Genomic DNA, 26,460 nt, shown 5'->3' on the forward strand with positions numbered 1-26,460 from the left:
CTCATAGCGCTGGATTTTCCATGAGTTCTAAAATTCAAACCTTCTAGATGGTCAAATCTTCAGTGATGTTTGAATCCAGGTCAGACATTGTTGTGTGGAGGATCTTTTGGAGTGAAATTACAAGCCAAAATCTTATCCTGCAATGGTACAGAATCCTTCAAAAATAAAAAAAGACTTCATACTTTATTTCCAGACACAAATATTGAAAAGTGATGAGGTGGTGCTTGCCACTGGGTGGCTTTTTAGCTTCAGATGTTCTTTACTACAGCGGTTACTGCTTTTTTGTGTTTGTGCTTCTTCTTCCGATAGTGAATGTGATGTTAATCGATATTTAACCACTTCCTGTTTAAGGTCGCTGCTTGTTTTTTGCAATAGATTTTTCTGTGTGAAGGTGTCGAATGGAAAGATCCCAATAAAAGAGATTCTGTGAGTTAGATGGTATGCAGGAATTCCTACTAAATCCTGAATATGGATTTTAAGTAAATCTGCTAAAATGCAGACAAACAAACTCTTTTGGTGGACTATTTTGTTCCCTTTTTAGAAATCTGTTTGTCAGTAATTTTTTGTTTTACAGTGAAAATGAATGGCAGAAAAGTATTTTTTTTAGAAACAGTTATTACATAAAGTCTGATCTTCTCACTGTACATCATCACTAATTCCTTAGTGGTGCTCCCTGCTTTCTTCTGTCACTATTGTTAACCCGTGGTGCCAGCGGCCTTGGCCAAACATGCAAATATAAAACGAATGTAAATATAGCTCCATCGCTCATGCTGTTTCCTCCATTTACTCATGTTAGGAAAACAATGGTATCCTAGTATTTGCCAGGTCATGATTGAACTAGAAGAAAAGAAAAAGTGCAGGGACATTGTTCATCATTATAGTGCAGAGACATGAAGGCAAACTACGGGAATAAGTTTTGACTTCATTTAACAGCTTTGTTATTTCACGTGCGCCACGTTTGAAACATTGAAAAAATGTTCTCGTTCTTTTCTGTCTGTCCCATATCGTTCTACGTCCTCCTGGTTGGCATCTTGGCATACTGTATATTTTTGTTTGAACATGCAAAGTCAGACATTGTGTAAAAATGTTCCCTAAACATGAGCGATCCCTCAAAGGTCAGAACTCTGAAAATAAGTCCTGCGATATTTAGAACACCTTTTGTTTCCTAATAGCCCAGCTAGAGGTGATGCTGAGGTAACAAGAGGAGTCTGTTGGTATGGCAAAAACCCCTGTGACCTCTCCAGCAATAATACACGCATATAAAGGTCTGTTATGCAATGGGCCTGATATAGGATCGTGGATTATTCATGTGTGTTCACATTGCTTCAAGCATCTTTTGTTTCACATTAAATCCATGAATCCCAACAGTGAATAAAAACTGATTTTAGGCATACATTTCTTATACAGCAAAGTTTCTCATTGATCATACACGTTATGTTTCTTTTTCTCCTGGTGTTTAATCCAGTATTTATTGGTGATGTAATGCCTGAGCTGTGGATATGTACAATTTCCGCCAGGATTAATAAAGTATCTATCTATCTATCTATCTATCTATCTATCTATCTATCTATCTATCTATCTATCTATCTATCTATCTATCTATCTATCTATCTATCTATCTATCTATCTATCTATCTATCTATCTATCTATCTATCTATCTATCTATCTATCTATCTATCTATCTATCTATCTATCTATCTATCTATCCATCCATCTATGATTGTTACTATTATTTAGAGATGGTTAATTCGAACTGCTAACAGATGATTTGGTTGTTGAGTTTGTTGATTAAGAGAGGAAAAAACATTTCCAGACTCTGCATTCATATCTGGTTTCACTCAGGATTAAAAATGAGTTCAGTTAATCCTACCCCAGGCTCAAATCAAATCCAACAATAGCTTTCTTGCTGACAAAAAACAAAACAAAAAACAAGCAAACAAATAAGCAGATTTACAAATGAATGATGAAGCAACTGAGAAAATGAATGAACAAATAAAAGGATGAAAGTACGAGAGTAACCAAAATAAACAGACACACATGCAAGCAAGCAAACAAACATGTTCTCAACAAAACCATACCAGCCATACAAACACACTAAAAAACAAACATCACATGACACTCAAACCATAAAATTGTTGTAATCTGTGTAGACCTACCCATAATTAGAGGTACAATTCATTTTTCTTAAACCATTAAGGTAAATCATTCCATCACAAGTCAATATGCTGCATAGCGAATACACTAAAGCTATATGCCCAGCTGTGGGTGTTGTCATTTATTAGTTGTTAGATTATAACTATAACTTTCTGTTGAGTTAATTCATCTATAATAATAATAATAATAATAATAATAATAATAATAATAATAATAATAATAATAATAATAATAATAATAATAATAACCAAACTTTATCCTGATCACGTGATTTACATAAAAACCTAATCTAACACAATTTGTGGAGTACTCTAAACCTTCCCTTTGAAACAAATTGTAAAAGCAACATAAAATGAAATAATCTAAGTAAACTGATCCAAAAATGGACCACAACGTCATTTTAGACGACATATATAGAAAGGTTTGACGACAGAGGAAATATTGCTGAGTGGCTGCTGTGAACACTTTCTTTTTCTTCTCAGATTATCATCCATTCTCCAGGCAGGGGGCGGGAGAGATACTGTTGAGTAAACCAGCAGCAGACTCTTGGAAATCTGCTCTTCCCCTCACCACCACCACCACCACCGCTGCGTAATCAGGCAGGTCCAGGGTTGAGGCGCACCGAGACGCACAGCTTTTCTTATTGATAAGACTCTTTAGGAGGAGAGGACAGCAAACTACCGAGCGTCCTTCTTTCAGAAGTTCGGCCTGTGAACTGGACTTTAGGGCTCATCACGGTTACTACTCTTGCCATAAGAGAGGTCAAATGGATTTTTAATTAATAGCCTTGGAATAATTTAAACTTCGCTTGCTTATTGAGAGTCCTGGATATTTTTCACATGACTGGATTTTGACTGGAAATGACGGTAAATCTTTAAAAAAAAAAACTATTTCATGTATCTGTTTTTATCAACAACAACAGCAACAAAAAAAACAACCCTCACATTTTTGCGCAAGGTGGATTAGTGGTAAATAAAGACGACTGAACACCAAAGAAAAACAACTGAAAGCGCGTTTTTAAGGAGCGTTGAGGAACCTTTTCCCCCTCCGACAAGAGAGTTTAAAACCTGCGCGTCCATCCGAACCCGAGTCCTCTCCTCTCTGCTGGAGCGACCACAGCTGCGGTAGCGGACCGTCCAGACGCGCGCAGTCCCCCGGTGCGAGCCGCTGTCCCCCCGCGCGCAGTGCTGAGGAGAGTGGGACCATCGCGCGTCCATAAATGCCCGGTCCGTCGAAGAGGCTCGAGGCTGGGCAGCAAGATGAGCTCGTCGGTACAGCTGCTCCTCGCGTTGCTGGCGGCGTGTCTGCGCTTTGGCTCAGCCGAGGTGAGTGGAGCATCCGACGCGGTTGGAATAACTTTTAAAAAATAGTTATATTATATTTATTCAGGACAGGCAGCAATAACTTCTACTACATGAGTTTACATCTCTCTTAAGTCCCTGGATATGTTCGTTGTGATTGAAAAAAAAGTTAAACTTTTTGAAATACTATAAAATATTCCTCATTTGGATCTTGACCATTTGCGCATTCCTTTCAAAAAAAAAGGCATACAGATCATCATGATTATCAATTAGGTGATTTTCATAATTTTGGAGTTTGTGCACCTGCTTCTTTTGGTTTGAGTCGTTTCCTTATTGCTTCAGAGAGGGGTGATCCTAGCAGAAAATAACAGTTATTCCTCTCATTAACTGGCGTTGTGACTGGATGCCCGGGGGCAGACGCACGCAGAGGTCGTCCTCCTTGGGTGATGAAGCAGGAAACAGAGGCTGCCATGACAGGCTCCTTCACAGCTGGGTGCTCCACGTGGGTTGAGGGATGGATGGATGAGGCTGCAGATGTTGAGCGAGTGAGCAGCATCATCATTCTGTCAAATCCTGCTGTTGAGGATTTTTTTTCATCATGTGAGGCTGGTAGCAGGGACGATGTTTGGTAATTTTGACACTCAGAGTAAAATGTGGGCCTGTGAAGGCAGGATGTGTGAAACAGACAGTACATATTTTAGTAGTGGTGCAGGATCAGCAGAGGTAAAAAAAGAAAGGTCTTACTGTAGATCATGGGTGCGTGGTCAATAATTGACATTGAGCTCAATTTAGGAAAAACATCTTGGAAGTAAGTTTACATCGAATCTGATCTTATCTATTTTCTGCCACAGATGCCATCTGTGTTTCTGAGCCGCACAATTCAACTCCACAATGAGGTGCCAGTCATACAGTTGTAAAACTAAATGGGCTCCAAACACACACGGCTAACAAGTCAGTCACAGGAAGTGGAGACTTAAAAAGTCAACAAAGAGGCTGCCACCCAATTGTGAATTTTGCTTTCTTATAATTTTTTTCATCCAGTCAGATGATGGAGTGGTTGCTCAGAGGAACTAGTGTCTTCACAGAGGAACAGGTTCAATACAAGTTAAGAGACTGGCTTAGAGCTTCCAGACCTCCTTTAATTCACGGAATCCATGCAATTAAATTTATGCTCATCGGATTTCTCCACATAAAGTTAGAATTAAGACAAACCCAGTTATGACAGAGGACTTTAATTTCCTACATTTTATAGTTTCTGAAGGGACAACATGTGAGAGAAAACTCAAATTTGACAGTTACAATATTTTAGAGGGAGACATGTACAAAGGCTTGAGAGCAGGAATTCCCCCCGTCTGCTTTTAAAGACATAGCAGCACAGCTGTGAAATGATGGCGTCTCCACATGATGAGAACGTGTTTGAGACACATCTAGTCCTGAGAGAGCGTGATGATTCAAAAGCTGCGCAATTTACATTCGTAGACTGTCAAAGAGGAGCTGAGACTTTTACCTTGAGCTGACTCAAAATGATCATTAACCTTGACTGCAGTGGACACCTTTCAACCCAGAGGTAAAGGAATTAACGAAAGTAACATTATTTGACCATTTTCATCTCTGCATACATGCAGACATCATTTCCTAAACAACATGCGGAACCTCACACGTGTGCCGCGCTGCAGCATCGGCAGCAGAGCCGACCCCCTAATTATATACGATTAGATGTTCCCTCTCCTCCTCATCTCACTGCAGCCTGAACCTGGCATTTCTCAATGTGTCCAACAAGCCCTAAGGGAGGGGGGGGGGGGGGGTTGGTGGATGGGGGGGGGTTAGCTAGCTTCAGGTAATAAGTGCTGGATTATATCACATCTAGGAAAAGTTTGGGACAACCTGAACCGTCATGATATAAAAAGGGAGTTTTTTTTGTAGATGTTCCTGACAGAACTTTTTTGTCACAGAGTGTGTTTTGTGTTGATATAGATTAAGTGAAATGAATAGCATGTGTCTGTACTTGCTATGATACACAAAACCTCATTCTGTTAACCTGAATGCAGGTCCACGACTCATCTTCTTCATCATCACCATCGTCTTGGTTTGAATAATGCATCCTCTTGCTGTGGCTGCACGTGCGTTTGCACATTCTGTCTGCTGATTCACAATCTGTTTATATCTGTTTTGTTTATTGGGAGCAATGTGTTTATTTAGTATTTCCTGCTTCGCAATTTGTCATGACAGCAGGCACCACCTTGGACAAAGGCACACATTCTATAATTAACATCAGACACAATTAGCAAAGCGAGCAGATTTGCTCCGTTGGCAAAGGGAAGAAATCACCATGATTGCTCCTCTGGGGCATCGGCAGCTCTGAAACAGAGATGTGTAATCTGGCAGGCATTTCCCTGCTGTAAAGTTTGATTCTCAGAAAAAGTTAACAATGGGGGAACGTCAATGGCGTGTAGTGTGAGCAGGATGGGAACACATGTTCATGCGTGGATTGCAGCTTCCTTTAACTAAAACCCGCGTCCTGCAGGGATTCATTATATTTGCTGGATGGAATCTCACACACAGTTTGTGTACATTGTGTATTTAAAAAAGCGGATAAATTTTAATTGTATGACGGTGACCAAAATGTGATGTGATAACTGCTGCGCTCACTGGAACGTGTCCCTTTGAGATCACTGACTTAAGTTCCAGCTCAACGTGAGTGGACAGACCAGATGAAGCACGTCCACAGTATTTAAACTAATGTGAGGAAGTGTCTCGACCCACGTCTGATCTTCACCCATTTTAACCTGTCTTTAATTCATCCATTATCTCTCTTTTATATGTTTATCCCTCTTCTTTAAATGCACCTTCTTTCACTGGTCCTCTCCATGTCACTCCTTCCCCCACTTCCTGACTCCTTCCTGACTTCTTTGACCCCTAAATGTTAGCAGATGAGAAGACACAACGCCAATAGTCATTCACCCCGCTCTTAGTGACCATTGTGTATCTGCTTTGGCTAATACCACCCCCTCCTCCCTGGCTGTCCTGCCATTAATGACTGCAGGGGGTTAAACCCACAGCCAGTCCACAGGACACAATGCAGAGCTGCTGCTTGGGGTTTTGGTTCGGTCATATGGAAATACTTGGTCAAATTAATTTTGTTTATTCACTTTAGGCTGGTGTTATTTTATGCTTTTGTTATGGCCGAAAAATCTTATGAGAAAAAGTAGAACAGGAAGACTTGTCCAGTCACTGATGCTGTTCCAACACCAATGTTAGCACATGTTGGCTGCGGTACCAGTGAGTAGAGGAGCATGCGTTGATCCAATAGCACATTGGTTATTAGTTGTGAAATGTGATTCAGGTATTGGTATTGCTTCTTGCTGCCCTCCACAGCAATGACGTGTACTTTGTTAAATATGTTTGTTTTTGTGTCTTGGTATTTTTACCAGCTGAGTAAAAGTCATGAAGAAATTCTAAAACATATACAAGTCAAAACATGCTTGTTTTTGGTGGTTGATCTTTGCTAATTTAATTTCTCAGTCAAACTGCAACAGATTGGGACACGTTGGTTCTGATGTACCAGTTTTCACAGTTGTTCAAAGAAACCATACAAACACAACAATTAATGACAACTTTGTTGGATGAAGTTCAAAAAATTTTTTTCAAAAGACTTAAAAACTTCAAACTTATGCTGTTCCACAAAATCCACATATAACAGGGCATTATGGGGCAGTTTGTTGGTGCTCTACGCCATCTGAAGGTTTGAATACAGTTTCTAGCTCAAGGTATGAATGGTGAACCGGTTTAAAATGTGGGACATTTCAATGTTTTTATCAACATGTGGGAACTTTTCACAGATGCTGAATGTATTATACTTATAAATAGCAAAAAGGAGCCGTCCCCAGAGGGCATCACAAACTAGATTTATGAGGTCGTTGTCTTTAAAACCTCATTAGTAAGTCAGCAGCGCAGGATGGAGTTCTCAATCTTAGCTTTTGGGTTTTGATAGAAAGGTTTCCATTTTTCTTACATTTTAAAAGACATGCAGAATAACACGCCTGTGAAATGGTTTTTGCAGACATGCTGCCGTCTTATTCCATTTCCTCAGAGGAATTGTTTAGAAAACTCTGTAGCACCTAAAGCAGGATGGATACAAGGCGGGGTACTTTCTGAAAGCTATTTTTGAATTTGTGTGCAATGCTGAAAAAATGTTTTCATGTGGTTTTCCCATGCACATTAGAGACTCTACAGTGTGGTCTTCTTCTGTGGTGACAGGATATTTATACGCATGTGTTTCAGGGGGACCCTCTGCCTGCAGCTCTGGTGGAGCTGGTTAGAAACAGCCCCATCTCCTCCATAGAGGACCTCCAGCTGCTGCTGCTCTCTGACTCCGTAGGTAAAGACCAGCGCATTCTGTTTTTATCTGACACAGATAATCAAAGCAGACACACTATTGGAGAAGCAATTTGGAAACCGTGCAGTGTTACTTAGATATTCATGTGGAAATTACATGGCTTAATGTAATGACTAAGTGTCTTTACATCTTAAATCAAACATTTGGTTATAAAAGGGTTTCTACCTTAAAATGCTGATCAGGTCTCTAATTCTGTGTAGGTGTAGCTCATTTAAGTATTTCTCATAAAACAAATATCTTTTCACAAAGTATTTTATTGAGAAACAAATGTCTTGTAATTGCATGCAGTTCAGTAAATATAAAGAACATACTTAGAACTTGAATGGACAATTTTCTATTTACAATTTTATGTTTGCATCAATGTGGATTATTACCTGTGCCCATAAGGGTCTAAATCTATCAGTAGTTCAACAAATGGGCTTCTAATCTCCTTTCAGAAGAAAGAACTTCTTAAAAATCAATTTTCATAAGATAATGTAATTATTTGAAGGCAGTATGGAGAAATGCAGTGCAGCCGTCTTTGTCAGTCAGAGTTTGTGGTGTTACTTTAATGGCAAACCATCACGGTGAGTTCACCATATAATATTACATAACACATAAAATGATTGTATATCAATACAAGCATGAAATGAAAATTAAAAAAGGGCTAATAAGTGGCAGCTTTTCTACAATAATTGTGACTAGCAAACATCACCAGTAATCAAACTGATTCAGACAAACAACAAGGAACAGTGAGGGACACACAAACACAAAAATACAAAAACATAAAGACATTATTAGTGAACAACACACTTGAGCTACATCTAGGTCTGTTTTTCTCACTCTGCATGTGAAAACTTAAATTTGATATGAAGTACCTTCCCCCCACCCTAATGTCCTATCTTCTTGGGCATGTTCACATTTACACACCCTCATAAAGATGGCGCTTGAAGGCCTCAGAGGAAAACGTACGGTACATCACATGCCAAAAACAAAGTAAAAATACTGTGTTGTGTTTGTTGTCTTGTTCCAGATGAGGTGGATGAGACTCCTGCAGCCAATGGAGGCCACAGACTACCAAGGAGCCTCGGTGAGTTTATCTAAGCTCTCTTCCTTCTGTTCAGCCATTTTTAGCCTCTTGTTATTTAGAAAAAAGTTAGAAACAAACTGTTGCTCGTACAGTGAGCCACACAAGCTAAACGGAACGGTAAATTTGGCTTCAACAATGAGCGTGCCTTTTCTACTACCCATAAAAACATTAGCCAGATGCTAACAGTAAATCATACTTCGTCCCTCAGATGCCCAGCCAGCCCAGCAGGCTTTGTGTAAAGTTCGTACAGAAGTGGTCGAGGTCACCAGGGCGATGTTGGACCGTAGCAACGCTAACTTCCTGTTATGGCCACCCTGCGTCGAGGTGCAACGCTGTTCTGGCTGCTGCAACACCAAGAGCCTGCAGTGTGTTCCCGTCATCACTCATACCAGACACTTGCAGGTAAACACAAACACACACGCATGCACACACACACACACGCACGCACGCACGCACGCACACACACACACACACACACGCACGCACAAATGCATAGACAGATGTCTAAATATTAATGATCTTCCTTGAGAGGAACTTTAATTACTATATTCTTTTTCCCATCCTCTTCTCAACCTCCCCAGGTCATGAAGATTGAGTACATGAACAAACGGCCTCTTTATGCTAAAGCGGTGGTGGCAGTGGTCGATCATGTGGAGTGCCGATGTCAGCCAGCTCCACGATCCCCTCCACCCAAGAAAAAATCCCCTCGCAAACAGCACAACCACCAGCATCGAAACCAAACCCTCAGCCAACGACAGGGGCATGAGCAGGTAAACGCACCGTCCAGGATGCTATCACCTCATAATCTATCCACTGGTGTCGTGTAATCCTATAAAACAACATTTAAACTAAACAAACACCTGAGAAACAAAAGCTTCATTGGTGAAGGAAATAAAGAAATAACATCAAAAATTTATACAATTTTACAATAATGGAGCTGAAAGAGAACAGTAACACAAGCAGATTATTTTTGTTATATGCATAAAGGGTGATAGATAAACGCTTTTCCAACATGGACCAAACAAACAACAACCTCTGCTGAAAATATTCAATGAATATTCAACTTACTGTAATTTTTTTAGTCTATCTCCAGTTTTCCACAAATACAAGTCTCTCTGGGTGTTTTATATTATTTGTGTATTTAATTGCTTAGTATTTTGTTGGATCCTTTTTCTCAAAGGTCAAGGTTCACTCCAAGGATGAGCTCCATCAGTGGGACGAGTTGAAACAGAACCAGAGGGCCCACCTGGAGGATCTTCTGGAGCAGCACTGGAACCCCAGAGGAGACACCTTCACAGAGGCTGGAGAAGGATACAGCTTGGCTGGGCGTGACGCATCTCACTCTGAGGAGGCTCTTCTCTTTGCTCCACACTGGGCACACAACTCCACCACTCTCCTTGGAACTAAAGTAAAAACTGAGACTCTAGAAAATGTGGCAAGGAGGAATGGTGGAATCTCAGGCAACAAGAGTGTTTCCTCACTGGAAAATGTTGGTGTTGATGTAAAAACATTGGGTGAAGGTGGGGATGGGTTTCTGATTAACCAGACCAAAGGGAAAGTTAGTGAGGTAAACAGGAGCAGGGAGGAAGACACACAAACAGAGAGTCCATTACAGTCAGAGGAAAATTCCAAATTTTCAAAGGATTTCTCTCACCTTGATTCTCAGAATCATGCAGGGAAGTTTAGTCCGACTGAGGTGACTGGTGAGAGAGTTAGGAGTAGGCTTCGACCGACCAAAGAGCCAAACCCAGAGCCTCGCGAACTTGCAAGACAGAGAGACAATGACACTCCTGAAGAGGTGAGGATATTACAGACTGAAGAGGAAAAACTGGAGCAGGAGAGAAAAGAGCTTCTACTTCTTCACAAGAGGCTGGACCAAGAGAAGGAGTTGCTGAGGCAGCAGCAGATGAACCGAGAAGGAGAGAGGCATAGAGGCAAGGAAACAGAGCACCACCTGCATCATCACCGCCTGAAGACGTTAACCACACAGAAACCAGGTAATGGGCCTCACCAGGTACTTTTTGTTAAGAAATATGAAATATGGCATGAAATATTTAACATTTAATCAAATCAATTTTCACGATAACATTCAGGAGCAAAGGAATATTTTTTTTGGCTTTTTTTAGTGATAAAATAAATTTTTCTGACAGTGACAACATCTACGACCACCACACGGCAGCCATCACCTCCAGCAGGACCCAGAACCCCACATCGACCAAAGAGGAAGATGAGGAAGAACCGAAGACGGATTAGCAAGGCAGCTATGAGAGCTATGCTAATGTAGAACTAAAACAATCCCAGGTGAACTCACAGTGAATGCACATTTAGTTCATCAGTAAATGCCAGTAGGTATGAATTTTAAGTGACATCTGTTTCCCCCACAGGGCCATAAAGTGAACTCGGTGAATTTCGTGGATCCAGAGGTGAAGCAGAGTGACTCCCTTTTTTTGAGTATTTATTCGCGTGTCAGTAACCTGCTTGTCCTGTGAGATCTCCTCCGTAACACTACTAATGACTGTCTGGCGAACCTGTAACTACACCTGAGTAAGACAAAAAAGTCAATAAAAGACAGAACTTGTTGACTCAAGTCAACTGAAGACTGATGAATTGTGCACGAGCACAGCGGCTGTGGGGGACTGAAACCGCATCACTGTAGAAAAGTGGATAACAGTGCAATCCTAACCTCTTCTGGAAACCTTCTTTTGATATCAGCAGAGACAAACTGCGCTCATACTTTGACCAAACTCATATGTGGGTGAAATGACAATGTTTGTTCTTGGGAGCCACAATCTGACTGGATGACAAAGTTGAAAAATGGACACAAAAATCAACATAAGACTCCTGTGACTTTGGGGAATCTGTTGTGTTTGGATACTCATAAAGACAGTCAGTAATTAGACATTAATGAGTAATGTTGATTGACATGTGCAGCATATCGACGTGCGATAGATGTCATACTGAGAGCTCAGTATTGGCAAGATAAAGCTGTGTAGACTCACCATACCAAGGACTGATATCATGTATTTGCTCTGCTAGCTTCTCTTTAACCGTATCTAATTATATGAAACTCATTGAAAACACTGGAATCACACAGATGTTATAAGAGAACAAAAATGTTGCATGAGTGGGTTTTGTCTGTTTCAAAGTCTAATCACAGGTGTGCAGAGAAAAGGTGCTATCTGAATACTAATGGATAGCATGACACTTGTGCTATGTTTCCTATTTATTTATCTCTACTATTACTGTGGATTAACTTTCTGTACAAATATCGCAAGCGGGATGAGATGTGGGTAAGATATGTGGCTCAAACAGAAAAAAAATGTAGAGAAACAGATGTCTTCATCCCCATCTCACTATTCTTGTAGAAGAATCCATTTTTCCTCATCTCTTTTAAAAAGCATGTTTTACTCCCACTGGCTAAATCTCTAGAAACAATCATATTTCTTTTAAACTCTAAGAAAAAGGAGAAAAGAGTCACAAAAGATGCTGTATGCACTCCATTACCACAACACATTGATTTTGACATTCGAGGGTAAATAAAGTTTCAAGAGGAAAGACAACGATGGAAAAAAGGCAAGGTTTGAAAATGTATAAATTTCTATTTTTTTGAGTAAATTATGCAGAAACACAGGTTGTCCAATAATCCACAATCATCCAGTCAGTTTAAATCTTTGGGAATAAAAAACTAGTATGTCCTTCCAGCCAATTTAAAGCCTACAACTGTTACTGGTTTTGTCTATTTTATAGGAAAGTAATATGAAACAACTGAATGTTTGTGATAACTTGTGCCAACTAATGCTATTTTCATATGGGTATAAGAAGCTAACATGCTTAAATCGTCTTGATTCTGTGTTTTTATTGGGTCTAATCAATTTTCTCCATTCATAAATTAGCCTCATATGGGCCAAAGTGAAGCAAACTATTTGGACTCACTCTGGTATAATGCGGTTGATGGTTCATCAAGAAAAACAGGATTTTAAGAATTCTTCAACTGCACATGTCCATACTTTAATTTGTTGGTCATCGTGAACTAGTGTACTGCTGTTATGTCTGACAGAGACAATCTAAAAAGTCCCATTTTACGAAGACCCTTAATCCAGATTCTCTCCTAATTTTAATGGCCAACCTTTTGACCAAGCAGAATCATTACCTCCTTAGTGAAGGTGAAGAAGAGTTCTTTGAGCTAAGGTAGATTGCAATGCCTTATTTTAAATTTTTATTTCAATATATTTTATTTACAAACAAAGGGCAAAGATATTTTGACCTGATGACAGTGCCTGATGAGCCTGAAAAATCATTACAGCTATTACAGTTAATCCTGGAGAAATAAATATGCCTCATTCCTATAGTGTCTTTAAAATTCTAATTTCCTTGTCACATTTATATGACAGTTCTCATTCGGCTTGAGATAAATAGTGTCTTCACTTTAACCTTTATGTTGCAGATTATAACAAGGAAAGTTTTTGTAGCACTTGTGATGTTACAAAAACAAAACCTGACATTTTTATGACACAATGAACTCGATGTGAACTCACTATGACTTTCTTACCACCTCAGCAGCCCAGGTGTATTTATTTACTGAGCCTGCGGTGTCTGCACATCTGCAGCTCCCCAGAGACATCATATTTACTCCTTAAATTCACAAGTTAAAGTCAGCTCTGCACAGCGAGGTTTGTTCAGTCTGACAAAATATAGAGGAAGAGAGAGATGCAATAAAGTGTGGGAGTAGATGTACTTTTGGTGAACTCTCTTGTCGTGTTTACTCACTTGGGTCTTGACTGTGAAAAGGCCCTCAACCCAGCATCCATCAAGTTATGTCTTCTAGTTATCTAGTAGAGAAGTCATTTGTTCACCTATCTAAATGAAATCATAAGAGGGATAGACTTAAATCATAAAAAAATGCCAATTAACTTGGTTTTAAACCACGTCTAGAATATATTATTTGCTGAAAAATTAATTTATCTTGACATCATTTGCAAAAAACAAACCTGTAGACAGCTGCCTATTGCATCACATCCTCTAATCCCCTACATGTGACTCATTTCAATGCACGTTCCTGCATTACTCCTGTTTGGCCTACTGTCTGTGTCACACACAAGTACGACTTCTAAACAGCAGGCCGTCTCCAAATTTAGCATTAAGGTGGGATGTACATTCCCAACCCCCCAGGGACTTCAAACAAGAAGAGAAGTGCATGCAGGCCTGTTGACCAGCATGCTCTCGCTCATTCAAAAACACATAGGGGTCAGCCACCATGACAGTATGGGAGGGTCTCCGAGCAACCAGAGGCTGTGACTAAGGACAAGAGATGGTTCAGAGCTGACTGATTGACCATAAAGGACGATATGGCTTGTTGGGTCTAAAAACACTGTTTCCTAACCGACAGACAGGCAGTGGCACGCTGTAATGACCCAACATGAATAGAACCCAGACAAATAGACAAATTAACCGAGACCAACTCGATCACAAACCATGACCCCTGTTATTATCAGTTCCAATCAGCAGCGTAGAAATAACAGGTTTGGGTTTCTATGGTGGTTTGCTCCTCAAGTTTTCAAACTTATTAACCATTTGTGAAATATAGTAAAACTAGAATTTGAAGGCTTCATTTGTTCATTCATTCATTGCCTAAAAGACTATCCCTGTCCTCCCTTTGGTTTAATTTTACTGATGTCTCTCATAAACCATGCAGTCATTACTTTCTCATAGACTGTGGTGTAGGTATGGATGAAGTTATGGAAATCTCTTGAGAATTAATGAATGCAATGGGTGTGAACTCACGCACTGAAACATGTGGAGGACCTCTGGGAATGTGCATCCATGCATAACTTGAGCTGCTTCAGTGTTAATTAAAAGTCTTGTCTCTTATCTTGGTGAACCAAGACATCCATCCAATCTTGCTTTAGCATCTCAATAATTTGAATAAAGTATTAACTCACTCTGCATCAGCAAGAAAAGCAGGCTATTGCTCATCTGTGATATTTAAAGTTTAACAAGGGCAATACCACCTGTGCTTCTCCAACTCTAATCAGTCGCGTTTTTCACATCCCGCCCAAGACCAGAGATAAAATAATATACACAGTGAAAGCCGAAAGAAGACACTAAACAACAGTGGCAGTAAACTTCCTTGATAATATGCATCTAATTGTCCAAACTGCCTTCAGCGACACATCCTTGACATAACTGTCTGTGTTGTGCTCTGGCCTAGAATTCCTGATTTACAGTAGTGAGGAAACAGGAGGCCTTTGAACAGGAGGTTACACAAGCATCCGTGTGGCGCCACACACTCTCTACACCTTCCAGTGCTTTTATTTTCCTGTTTTTATGTATGACAAAAGAAAAGGACATGCCGTACAGGGATTCACACAACTACCCTCTAAATAAGCTCATACACACAAACTCTCATCGTTCCATTGAGCTGTTCTGTTCATTAATGCAGACTAGAACAAAAATCTAACACATTTTCTCTGCTATACAGTCAAAGCTTCCTCTAGGGGACAATAGTCCTCTGATGTGAATGTGCGGGATACATGCTTTTCTTTTCATGTGGTGCTGTGCATCTGACAACAGCAGGAATGCTGGGAAAAAACATCAAATCATCTTTCCCTCACCTGCCACTACAATGGTCAAGGCCACATAGAAGAGAGTGTTTGCGGGCATCGTGACTCAGGCAGCGTGTCAAACTGTACCTCCACCACATCAGACAGGAAGTTGTACTATGGCGATGGGTTGAAAACACAGGAAGTCAATATCAGCATGCTTGAAATTCCTCTATGTTCACTTTGCACAAACACGAAAGACTCGTGCATGATTCACAATGTTCATGATATGAATGTAATCCAGCAATGTTACAATGCATCTTCGCTCATCTTACACACATCACATATTTGCAGCAATTTCACACTTACTTCCACTAACTGACCCTGAAATTATCTGTCAGGCTAGACAGATGTGCAGACAGAACAATTACGTAACACTGTAAAATTGTGTGTGTGTGTGTGTGTGTGTGTGTGTTTGTGTGTGTGTGTGTGTGTGTGTGTGTGCATGTTTGTGTGTTCTCATACATGCTAAATATGAATGAGAGAATGAACTTATATCTTGGCAGTAATACAGCTTTGCAGACTCAGTGATATACAGTCGGTCTTGGTATTCATTGAACAAATCGATTGTCATGTCTCATTTGGAAATGTTGCACCTGCAAATACAGTTCATGCACGAGTTAACAAAGGTGCAAGAGGAAAAAAACTCTCCTCAGTCAATAAGAATCTTCTTCATCTTCTTCTCCTCTCTGTTTTTCCCTTCAGGGGTCACCACAGCGAATCAGTTGCCTCCATCTAACCCTGTCTTCTGCATCCTCTTCTCTCACACTTAACTACCTTCATGTCCTCTTTCTCTACATCCATAAACCTCCTCTTTGGTCTTCTTTTAGGCCTCCTGCCTGGCAGTTCAAAACTCAGCATCCTTCTACCAATATATTCGCCATCTCCTCTGGACATGTCCAAACCATCTCAGTCTGGCCTCTCTGACTTTATCTCTAAAACCTCTAACATGTGCTGTCCCTCTGATGTACTCATTCCTGTTCCTATCCTTCCTGGTCACTCCCAGATAGAACCTCAGCATCTTCATCTCTGCTACCTCCAGCTCTGTCTCCTGTCTTTTCCTCAGTGACACTGTCTCTAGACCAAACAACATCGCTGGTCTCACCACAGTTTTGTACACCTTTCCTTTCATTTTAGCTGAAACTCTTCTATCACACATCACACCTGACACTTTCCTCCACCTGTTCCATCCTGCCTGTACACGCTTCTTCACCTCTTTTCCACACTCTCCATTGCTCTGGACTGTTGAGCCTAAGTACTTAAAATCCTCCACCTTCTTGATCTCTTCTCCCTGTAACCTCACTCTTCCACTTGGGTCCCTCTCATTCACACACATGTACTCTGTCTTACTGCAGCTAACCTTCATTCCTCTCCTTTCCAGGACAAACCTCCACCTCTCTAGCTTCTCCTCCACCTGTTCCCTGCTCTCACTGCAGATCACAATGTCATCTGCAAACATCATAGTCCATGGAGGTTCCTGTCTAATCTCGTCTGTCAGCCTGTCCATCACCATAGCGAACAAGAAGGGACTCAGAGCTGATCCCTGATGCAGTCCCACCTCCACCTTGAACTCCTCTGTCACACCTCACCACTGTCTTACAGTCCTCATACATATCTTCCACCACTCTAACATACTGTTTTGCCACTCCAGACTTCCTCATACAATACCACAGTTTCATACAATATCACAGTTGATAAGAATAAGAATGACCAGTCAATAAGAATGGGCTACTAAAATGAAATAGATGCAAATAATTGGGCCACCATGTTATGATGGCTGTCGTAATCATATTGTAACCCATATTAATGTATAATAAATTTCTACTGTCAGGTGTAATTTTTGGTCTGTTCTCAATTGTACCAAAGCTACAGTGTGCTATTAGCTACATAATCCAAATGACACAGGGATCTGTCCCCATCTGACAAGATTACATCCGTCTCTTGAAAACATTACATACATCGACTCATTGATCTTCAGAGTTCCATTGTGTAGTCAAGATGTGGTGTTGAGAGGGTATATGTTTGAACCTACGGTACCACCTTTGGACCAGGAGTTGTTAAACTTGTGGTAGAGACAGACATTTCTCCCCGTTAAGCCTAGAACTGGGTGCTTAAAACAGCCAACAGCTCACTGCAAAATGCTTGGCCACATCAAGCGAAGGCTATTTCACTTAAAACTTTAACTTAAATGACTCTAGTGTTAAACACTAGAGTCGTATTAGACTGCACTGAATGTAGCTAGTTAAGCTGTGCAGTTTACACTAACATGAACGCACCAAACCAGTTTATGGTTGCATATTTGAATGTGTGACATTCATAAAACACCAATACAAATCCACAAAAGTGAAAACCACAACAAATTCTGTTCCACTCAGATTACTTGATCGACCACTGACATCAAAACAGACAACTTTGATGTTTTATTGGTGTGTTTAATACATTTTAGTATTTTTATTGTCAAATGTGTATGCGAGCCTTTCACACACACATATCTGGTTCTGCATAACATATTGAATCAGCACACTTGTGTAGGTAACACTCTGTATATAACATTCAGCAACACCTGGGTTATAACATTGACAACAAGGTCTGAACTCACACACTTTTGTGCAAACATGCATCTGCTGCCACAGCCAATAAAGCAGTGAGAAAAGGTAGGTCATTAACAGCCATTTGCTTCATAATTCAGCTGTGACAGAAAAAGTAAATCAGAGGAAGTCATAAAACAAAAAATCACCTAGAACTCATGGTTCAATTCTGTATAAAATGTGTCACACATGGAAAATATAAAGGGAAGTACAGTTTTTATAAGGCCATGCAAACTGTCACTTATTTACTTCCAGTATAATTTACATCTTCAGCTCACCACTGCCCTCCACTGGTCACTCTATGACTAAGGCTTTTGATCCAATAAGTCTCAGGAATATAACCCACCAAACTGTTCTTCCTAATGTGTAAAAAACTATTCACCATCACACATTACTGCTTGTTCTCATACCATAGCATCAGTGGTTTTGCATAAACCTGAATGATTATTAATAAACAGAAAAACGCTGACTGTTTTATAGTTTTATCTGTTGAGAAATTCTGACAGGTCCACTTCAAACCGCCACCATGTGCGCTGTGGGTAGATGACAATACCCTGAAGGCTGTATGGATTCCTCCTGAGGCCAGGAAGGGAAAGGTCCTGAACTGTTGGCTGGCACATTGATGCCTGACTGGTCATCCATCTTATATGGCCACTGAATAGTATCAGAATGGTGTTGGTCCTGCTCAGTGGTGCCTTGCCTTTGTGTATTTGTGTTAACAAGATCCTGTTTGGATCTGAAGATTGTGTGACTGGGTAGACGTACATAATCTTTCCCATACAGCATGACATTTTCAGGTGAAGAAGATGCAGAACCATTCAGCAGCGTTTCTTTCTCCTTCTCTGATTCTGTCGTCTGTCACAATAGAAACAAAGCAGTTCAGTAAAATATTTAATGGCTGCTAACCTAGACAAAGAGCTGCCTCTTTTCCTAATTTCTAACCTGCTATACATCATGTACAAGTAGCTTCTACTGATATAGATTTTCAAGCAATTCAACAATATTTTTCAGGTTATATTGTTATTTTTATTATTAAGGAATAATTTAACATACCCTTTTTGTACTTTTTCCACTGATAGCTTACATATAAAGCAAATATGAGGCTACAACCAGCTTATTTGTCAGTCAGTTTCTGGACACCTGACCGTGCGTGTGGATACCTGACCTGACAGAAGATGTATGGCCCGCTGAAGCTCACGGAGGATGTGCTGGAGATGTTAACCTTCTTGGTAAGGCAGGGCAGGATATCACACTCCCGGCAGCCCTTGCCCTGCTCCAAACTCTCTTTCTCACTGTCGTTTCTTGGCCACGGAGGGTCATCTGATGACCTGCAGGGAGACAAGCAGCTGAAACTGTTCTTGCCATATAAAAGAGAAAGGGTTAAAGTCTGTAAAGTGTCCACTCATGCACCAGAGAAAACAGTTTCTGAAGTGCAAGTGTGTCTAGCATATTACCGTGTCGATAACATCACCATAACATGCTGCACTTTGCATGTGGATGTGTTCTTGGTCTGCTGGAGCGTCCATCTGGTGGCAGGCTGTATCACAACAGTGCAGGTGATTTAAAATTACAAAATAATTATGCAAATATGCACAACTATTACTGTACGTTAAGGGAATGGAAGCAGTTCCAGTCTCACCTTAATCTCTGACAGAGTTTTGCTTTTGCCTGGTGAAGGAAGTGAGTCCACCCACAGAGTTACCTTCCTGTTTATTCAACATATATCGTATAAAAATGCTTTTTATTAGAAATGAAAAAGGAATACTTAAAATGCACTTGTTCATTCTTAAATTAAATCTTTTGTATATCAGTTAAGTGTTTAGGCACATTGCTGTCAGGTTAGTGATATATAGAAACATTATCGGGTTTATGGGTGCTCAAACAAGTGATTTCATAACGTTCAGACCTATCGATTTCATTTACCTGTAGACGTTTATGAGATGAAACATGTATTTAATCTGATGCATAGAGTAATAACAGACATTAATTTTCATTGAAATGTTTAGATAATCTCATGTTTGAAGGCAATATATAAATACAAATAAAAGACCTTCGACAAGCCTGAATGGTGAAGTAGGCTGTGAGGAAGACTATGGCCACAGTCACACTGATGAAGCAGTAGATCAGGGTGGTCAATGACCAGGTGGCTGACAAGTGACAGAGAACAGATGATGCTCACAATGACGATAATGATAATAATAATAATGATGATGATGATGATGATGATGATGATGATGATGATGATGATGATGATGATAATAATAATAATAATAATAATAATAATAATAATAATAATAATAATAATAATAATAATAATAATAATATCATTATATTTTCAAAACATAAAGATTATTTTTGGCCTATGTTCTTTATTGATGTATAAACAATAAATAACAGACAGAATTTGTGAAATGTGAATGTATTGTCTTTACTGCTACTATAGCATACCCTCATGCGATTTCCAGTCCACAGGATTGGTCCATTCAGACGGGAATCCACCGTATATTGAATCTTCTCCCGGGATGACCAGAGACCTAACCTTCACCTTGTAGTCCTGGGATGGAGCCAGAGAAGCTCCCAGAATCATTACAGAAGTGGAGCCTGAAATATTCCTGATAGAACATTCCTGAAACATAAATGGATTTCATGCCTTAAATCTCTGATTGTAATTTGCGACCTGAATCACGATAAATGTTTAGTGTGTGTGTGCGTGTGTGTGTGTGTATATGTATGTTCATGTTTGTCACCTGATCCTGTGCCCTGTAATAACAGAGCTGATAATACAGTTTGACTTCTGAAGCTGTGCTTGATTCAGTCCATTCCACTATCCAGTTGGCGCCTTTCTCTCTCACCTTTACCTGCTGTGGTGAGTTTGGACGAACTGAACAACAAGACAGACGAGTCAAGATAACACGTCCCAATAGACACATAACAGAGTACAGTGTGTTTGGACATATTTTTTGTCTTGATGTTGGACTGAATTTGCATCCTTTTACTGGTTTGATTGTTTTTCTTGTGAATGTGTGTGTCACATATAACAGAACTTTGCCACAGAACTTTAATGGGACTCCACCAATGAACAACAGTGCTGCAGTGGTTAGGAAAATGTCATCCCACAAACATGTCTAAAATGTGATAATGTACAGTAAAGTATTTTTATGCAGATTAGAAAAAATCTTTCTTTAATCAATATCAATGGATTATTCTCTAAGAAATTAAAATAAAATGTCAGAAGGGATTCAACGATGAAAGTGAAAAAAACATTTATCTTCCCTTTTATTTATAAAAGTACCACAAAGACAATCCAACCCTCCAACCAAGTTTCCTGCAGGTGTGTTCATCAGTTTGGTGTCAACCAACCAGCCAACCAACAAAAAGATGTGAATGGAAAAAATAAAAAAACCCTTCTTGGTTGGCGAAGGGAGGGAACGAAACTAAAGCGATCCATTGCCATGCAGAAGAGGTGCAGTACTGCCACTCAAACACTAGGTAGGGCTACTCAATCACGTCTAAACATCGAGCTCCGGTGTTGGCCCTTCTGTCTCTTGTCTACTTACTGTGTTTGTGGGCCTTAAAAACTTTGCTGTTGCGTGTCGGGACGAGCTCCAGCTGCAGGAGAGCAGGGTCTGAGGCAGTCAGAGAGCAGCTGTACTTCACCAAGCTGCTGCTGGGGTCAGAGGTCTCAGTTGGGCTCACACAGCATCGCTTATCCCTGATGGGCAAGGATTAAAATGAGTGGACAGAAACTCTCAGATGAAGAATGAAAACCAGGTGGCGTTATCAGCGTCGCACTTGACCTACGGTGCAGCCTGGTTGCCATGACAGGCCAGCTGGTAGGAAACGAAGTGAGCCAGTTCTCTGCTCACCTCCCAGCTGCACATCACCTCCTTGTCACCATCCAGAACACAATGCAAACTGGGAGACTGCCAAGTGTCTGGAGCCAGAGAGAGGAAGAGAGAGAGAAAGAAATGGAAAGAGAGATAGGGCTAATAGGAACGGCTGCAAATCTCCACACTTTTCCTGGGCTCTAATAAAACTGGACAGAGGGAGGAGATTAGACATGTGAGAGAAAGAGATAAAGAGCCGAGACTGTCTGGGGAGAAAAGACCCTTCTGGAGTAAAATGAGGTGAACTTCAAAGTTGAAGTAATTGAAACACAGAAGTTATTAATGGCTTGTGTGTGAGTTTTGAATGATGCTTAATGATTTATTTTAATCACCTTCAGTCTGCCAAGTCACTGCAGGACTCCAGTGGCTCCACTGACCCACACTGGCCAAGGCCCTCACCCTGAATTCATACCTGCGACCTGGGATCAACAATCGTTCCTCCAATTTCACACTGGTGCTTGCAACATTTTCAGTCTGCGGAGAGAAACCACAGAAAGATGTTCACAAAGACTCAAGTGTCCATTAAATGCTGATCTTTTCCAGTTGAGGATTGCAAGACAAATGCAGTCACACTGGAAATGAAGCATTTAAGAAATGCTGAATTCCTTAATTTCACAATATATTACTCACCACACTAATACTGTATGTTTTGTGGTTACAAATGTGGAATCAGTACATGCAGGATGTGTGCTCACCATCCAGTCATCCTGTCCGTCTGTCCGGTAGCTAGGCTGATATGTGACGTCATTGTTCAGGGTGGAGGAGGAGGGGTAGGGGCTGGACCAGCTGAGCCACCAGCCTCCATCACCTGCATCATGAACCGCCACATCGACCGGTGGCCGCGACCTCACTGTTCAACACAACAACTAGATGATGATACTGTTATAATTTGTCCTTCATCATAGTAAGGTGAGGTTTGTGATTGATGGATGTCATGACAACTAACGGTGCTGAGAGAGATCCAGAGGCTTGCGAGAGGCGGACGAGCAGAGTGTTTCTGTGTTCGTCTCCAGGAAGAAGGCGACATGTTTGATGCCGATTGAAAACGCTCCAGTGTTATATCTGCACTGGACAGTCTTGTACTCACTCCTATGGCTGTGATGTTGGTCTGCAGCATCGTAAGGCAAACACTGCTGCCTGTAGGGACACCGACACAGAGCTGCAGGGAACACTAGAATGTGTTGACTCCATCAAATCCTAGATATTCATCTTTCAATAATTTCTCTAAATAAACACTGTTTTAGAATTCCAGACCCTTCCTTGTTGTTGTAGTTCCCCCCTTTCTATGTTTACCTGTGGTTGTGTTCCTTGAACCAGAGCTGCAGTGTTGCATTCATATGTTCGCTCCATTGGCAGTGGACGTAGGACTTGTAGTCGTTGTAACACTGTAAGGATTTCAGCAAGGGTGACTCTGGGTAAAAAGGAGGAATAGCTGCATTCAGATGATCAGTGAAGTGTACAGTTAAATAGATGATTCTGCTGAATGTGTATAAAGCAGTGGTGAAGAGAGGTGGAGAGGATATTTACATGTTTCGCTCAAGTAAAACAAAACAACAATAGAAAGATACAGTGTTAAAGTAGAATAATATCTTTCACAGTACTAAATACATATTTAAAGGATTAATAAAGTCAAGGATGAGCAGCCTTTTATTGCAGTTTTTAGTCTTGGGTAATGTGAACCTCCGCCCTATAAATCTGTCTATGATGTGAACCTTTACTTTTATTTCTTTTACGGCTTGTCCTGTGAGTGTAAATCAACTTTTTAAATATTCTGTAAAACTTTGTAAGAATAAGGTAATTTGATGCACTGGAATAATAGAAAAAGGCCTTGTAAGATTCTTGAAATGAAGTGATTTGGAATGAATACAGAAACAATGACAGCATTTATTTTCACTTCTCATATTAAACATCTCATTTAAAGGTTCCTGTATACACACAGTTTTGTCTCTCTGGACAGCTGATCATATTTTAAATGTAGAAATCAATGTAATTTACAACATATGCAATCAAAGAAGTAACTATTGTTAAAAAGTCCTGCTTGGACTCACTGTCATTACTTACTGCTGCTGTTCTCCTGGATAACACAACGGTCTAGAACAGAATCACAAGCCAGAGGACGGAGCAGAGACCAAATCATCACCCAGAAGAGAAGCATGTTTCCTGGGGATGGACGGTCTAACAATGTCAAGATGAGTGTTGATGTGTGTGTGTGTGTGTGTGTGTGTGTGTGAGAGAGATACTGTAGATAGATAGAGTGAGAGAGAGAGAGAGAGAGAGAGAGAGAGAGAGAGAGAGAGAGAGAGAGAGAGAGAGAGAGAGAGAGAGAGAATTTGTTCATTTACTAGAATTACTTAAAAATGAGTCATGACCTTAGCTCACTTCCACTTTTGTGGAATTACTGTGGGCTGTTACCACACATCTGTTTGCTTCTTATCCATCCCTCTCACATATGAGACAGAAGATATAAACATGCTGACTCTGCAGACACATGAATATAAATAATGAAACAAATGAGCAGGTTAGAGTCTATACAGTCATGTACAGCCAGGACTCACCACTGCTGTCTGTGACTCTACAGAATGCAGAAGAGCATTCCTCTGCTCTGCTCAACAATAAGCTAATTACAACTAATTTTAGTAAATCTTAATTAAAAAAAATTTTTTTTTTGGATGCTTGTCAGTCTCAGGAGAGGAGACAAATACAGGACTATTAAAATATTCAGGATTACATCCTGACATAATGACACACAGAGTCGCACTGCAGGAGGAATGAGTGTCATACCAGATACTTTCTTGTTTCATTCTCAAGTAGAAGTACAAGAATTGATTCATATTCTTTATGGAAGTAAAAGTGAAAGGACACAGGGTCTGAAGGGGAACCAAAGACTGTCAGAGATCCCACACATGTAACAGTTTCACTTTTCTTGATCCAAAAGCTGTCTGATGAATTTTATTCATGAATAAGAAGGAAAAAAGTAAAATGAGTGTAATGAAAAATTTGAGGGACATTCTTCCTTTATTTGAAGGCAGAGCCATAAATAATAGATGTACCAAAAGTCTTTAGATGTTGGTTAGGGAATCTTAAAAATCTTCACTGACAATTAACGTCAGTTCCATCTGCTGGTGAGAGTTTATTGTTTGCCGTGGCACACGGACAACTCACTGCTCTCTTTGGGTGAGTTTCATACAGTTATTAACTGTAATTCAAAAGGCTCAGATGAACATTTTCCCTCTGTGTCGTCCTCTGACTTTCTGCTCACAAACAGCTTTAACATCTCAGACTGAGCAAAGTTGATTACGAGTGAAGACAACATAACCAATTCCTCATTCGCTCTGCTAGCAAACTGCGTGTTGTAATTAGTTTCAGTGACAGCTACATGCTCAATCCAAGGTTATATTTAAACCCTACACACACACACAGGATAATAATATGTCTCCTATTTGCTGCAGGTTGGTATTTGTTTAATCCACAAAACTAAACTGACACAGGTAACAACCAGTGACAACCAGTGCTTGAATATGTCAGTGGTAGTTAGTTCTTTTTTCCGTCTTTCTAGAGAAAGAAGAAAAACAGCTTCCTGTCACTCTCAGTAACAGAGAGGAACTTGCCAATCAATTTACTGATCTCTTTGTGTGGTCAAACAATGGGGCAATAACATGGGCTCGTTTCTTCAAGAAATATATGAGGACATGGTATTTTGGAAAGGAGAATAAAATAAACCATCAAGTGTTCCTGAAATGATTGAATAGGAAGGAATAAAAAGCAAGGCTGGAGTTTCAGTTCTAGATAAAGATGCTGTTCCTTCAGGTCAATCCTTTTAATTCATTCTGAGGGTTTTTACTACATATGTTACTACAGTGTTGAGTTACAGCTATTTTCAATTAAGGTCTACATACTGGGATAGGAGCACAGAATCAAATAGTAAATATAGTAGAGTATTGTAGAGTAAAAATCACACCGCTACCCTGTTAAATACTGAAATACTACAGTTAAAATGAAAATGACTCACCCTATATCAAAATTAGAGCATTTGAATACGTACGGTTGTTTGTTTTGATGTCATCCTTAATAATCATCCAGTGATGCAACAGAACAACTGTCAAACATGAGAATATTGAATCTTCATTTCAGCCTGTACCACGGCACCTCATGACCTCCAATTTTCCACATATATTTCGACATCTCTATGATGACACTAAGCAGCGGGAAACAGTGTGAGTTTGAACTATTACAAAAAATGAGTTTGCTTCAATCAGTTCTTCTTATCCTACTAAACATATGAATAAAGCCCTTTAGCAGCAAAGACGATCCAGCAGTGCTGAGTAGTGGGAACTGATCTAATAATGCCTCAGCCTCTGGGAGATCCAATTGGCTTCTGTTTCAGTGGAATTATGTTTCTTTTTTCAAGAAGAGTAAATCGGTTCTAGAGACAATCATCTCCTCATGCTGCCCACAGCCAGCATGT

At 40.2% G+C, this 26,460-nt stretch overlaps 2 protein-coding genes across 3 annotated transcripts; one reads left to right on the forward strand and one right to left on the reverse strand.

Annotated features, from left to right (window-relative positions):
- Nucleotides 1–2,539: 2,539 nt before the first annotated feature.
- On the forward strand, nucleotides 2,540–13,610 carry pdgfbb (platelet-derived growth factor beta polypeptide b). The gene is made up of 8 exons (XM_068336593.1): nucleotides 2,540–3,480; nucleotides 7,738–7,834; nucleotides 8,865–8,921; nucleotides 9,130–9,323; nucleotides 9,503–9,691; nucleotides 10,102–10,918; nucleotides 11,072–11,222; nucleotides 11,306–13,610. Exons 1-7 carry the CDS (start codon nucleotides 3,415–3,417, stop codon nucleotides 11,203–11,205), a joined length of 1,554 nt encoding a protein of 517 aa, XP_068192694.1. The 5' UTR covers nucleotides 2,540–3,414; the 3' UTR covers nucleotides 11,206–11,222; nucleotides 11,306–13,610.
- A 4,262-nt stretch (nucleotides 13,611–17,872) lies between these two features.
- On the reverse strand, nucleotides 17,873–24,191 carry csf2rb (colony stimulating factor 2 receptor subunit beta). 2 transcript variants are annotated; one of them, XM_068336592.1, is made up of 14 exons: nucleotides 24,057–24,191; nucleotides 23,289–23,406; nucleotides 22,942–23,132; nucleotides 22,691–22,845; nucleotides 22,328–22,469; nucleotides 21,910–22,042; nucleotides 21,666–21,820; nucleotides 20,856–20,989; nucleotides 20,557–20,734; nucleotides 20,159–20,255; nucleotides 19,748–19,814; nucleotides 19,563–19,645; nucleotides 19,274–19,436; nucleotides 17,873–18,963 (listed from the first exon to the last, which is right to left on the reverse strand). In XM_068336592.1, the coding sequence occupies exons 1-14, from the start codon at nucleotides 24,148–24,150 to the stop codon at nucleotides 18,622–18,624; spliced, it is 2,052 nt and encodes a 683-aa protein (XP_068192693.1). In that variant the 5' UTR covers nucleotides 24,151–24,191; the 3' UTR covers nucleotides 17,873–18,621. The 2 variants fall into 2 exon arrangements, with proteins under 2 accessions (XP_068192693.1, XP_068192692.1); XM_068336591.1 differs by having other exon boundaries at nucleotides 19,274–19,460.
- Nucleotides 24,192–26,460: the final 2,269 nt, after the last annotated feature.

This window comes from Antennarius striatus, chromosome 16 (assembly GCF_040054535.1).
Source record: "Antennarius striatus isolate MH-2024 chromosome 16, ASM4005453v1, whole genome shotgun sequence".
Taxonomy (NCBI): domain Eukaryota; kingdom Metazoa; phylum Chordata; class Actinopteri; order Lophiiformes; family Antennariidae; genus Antennarius; species Antennarius striatus.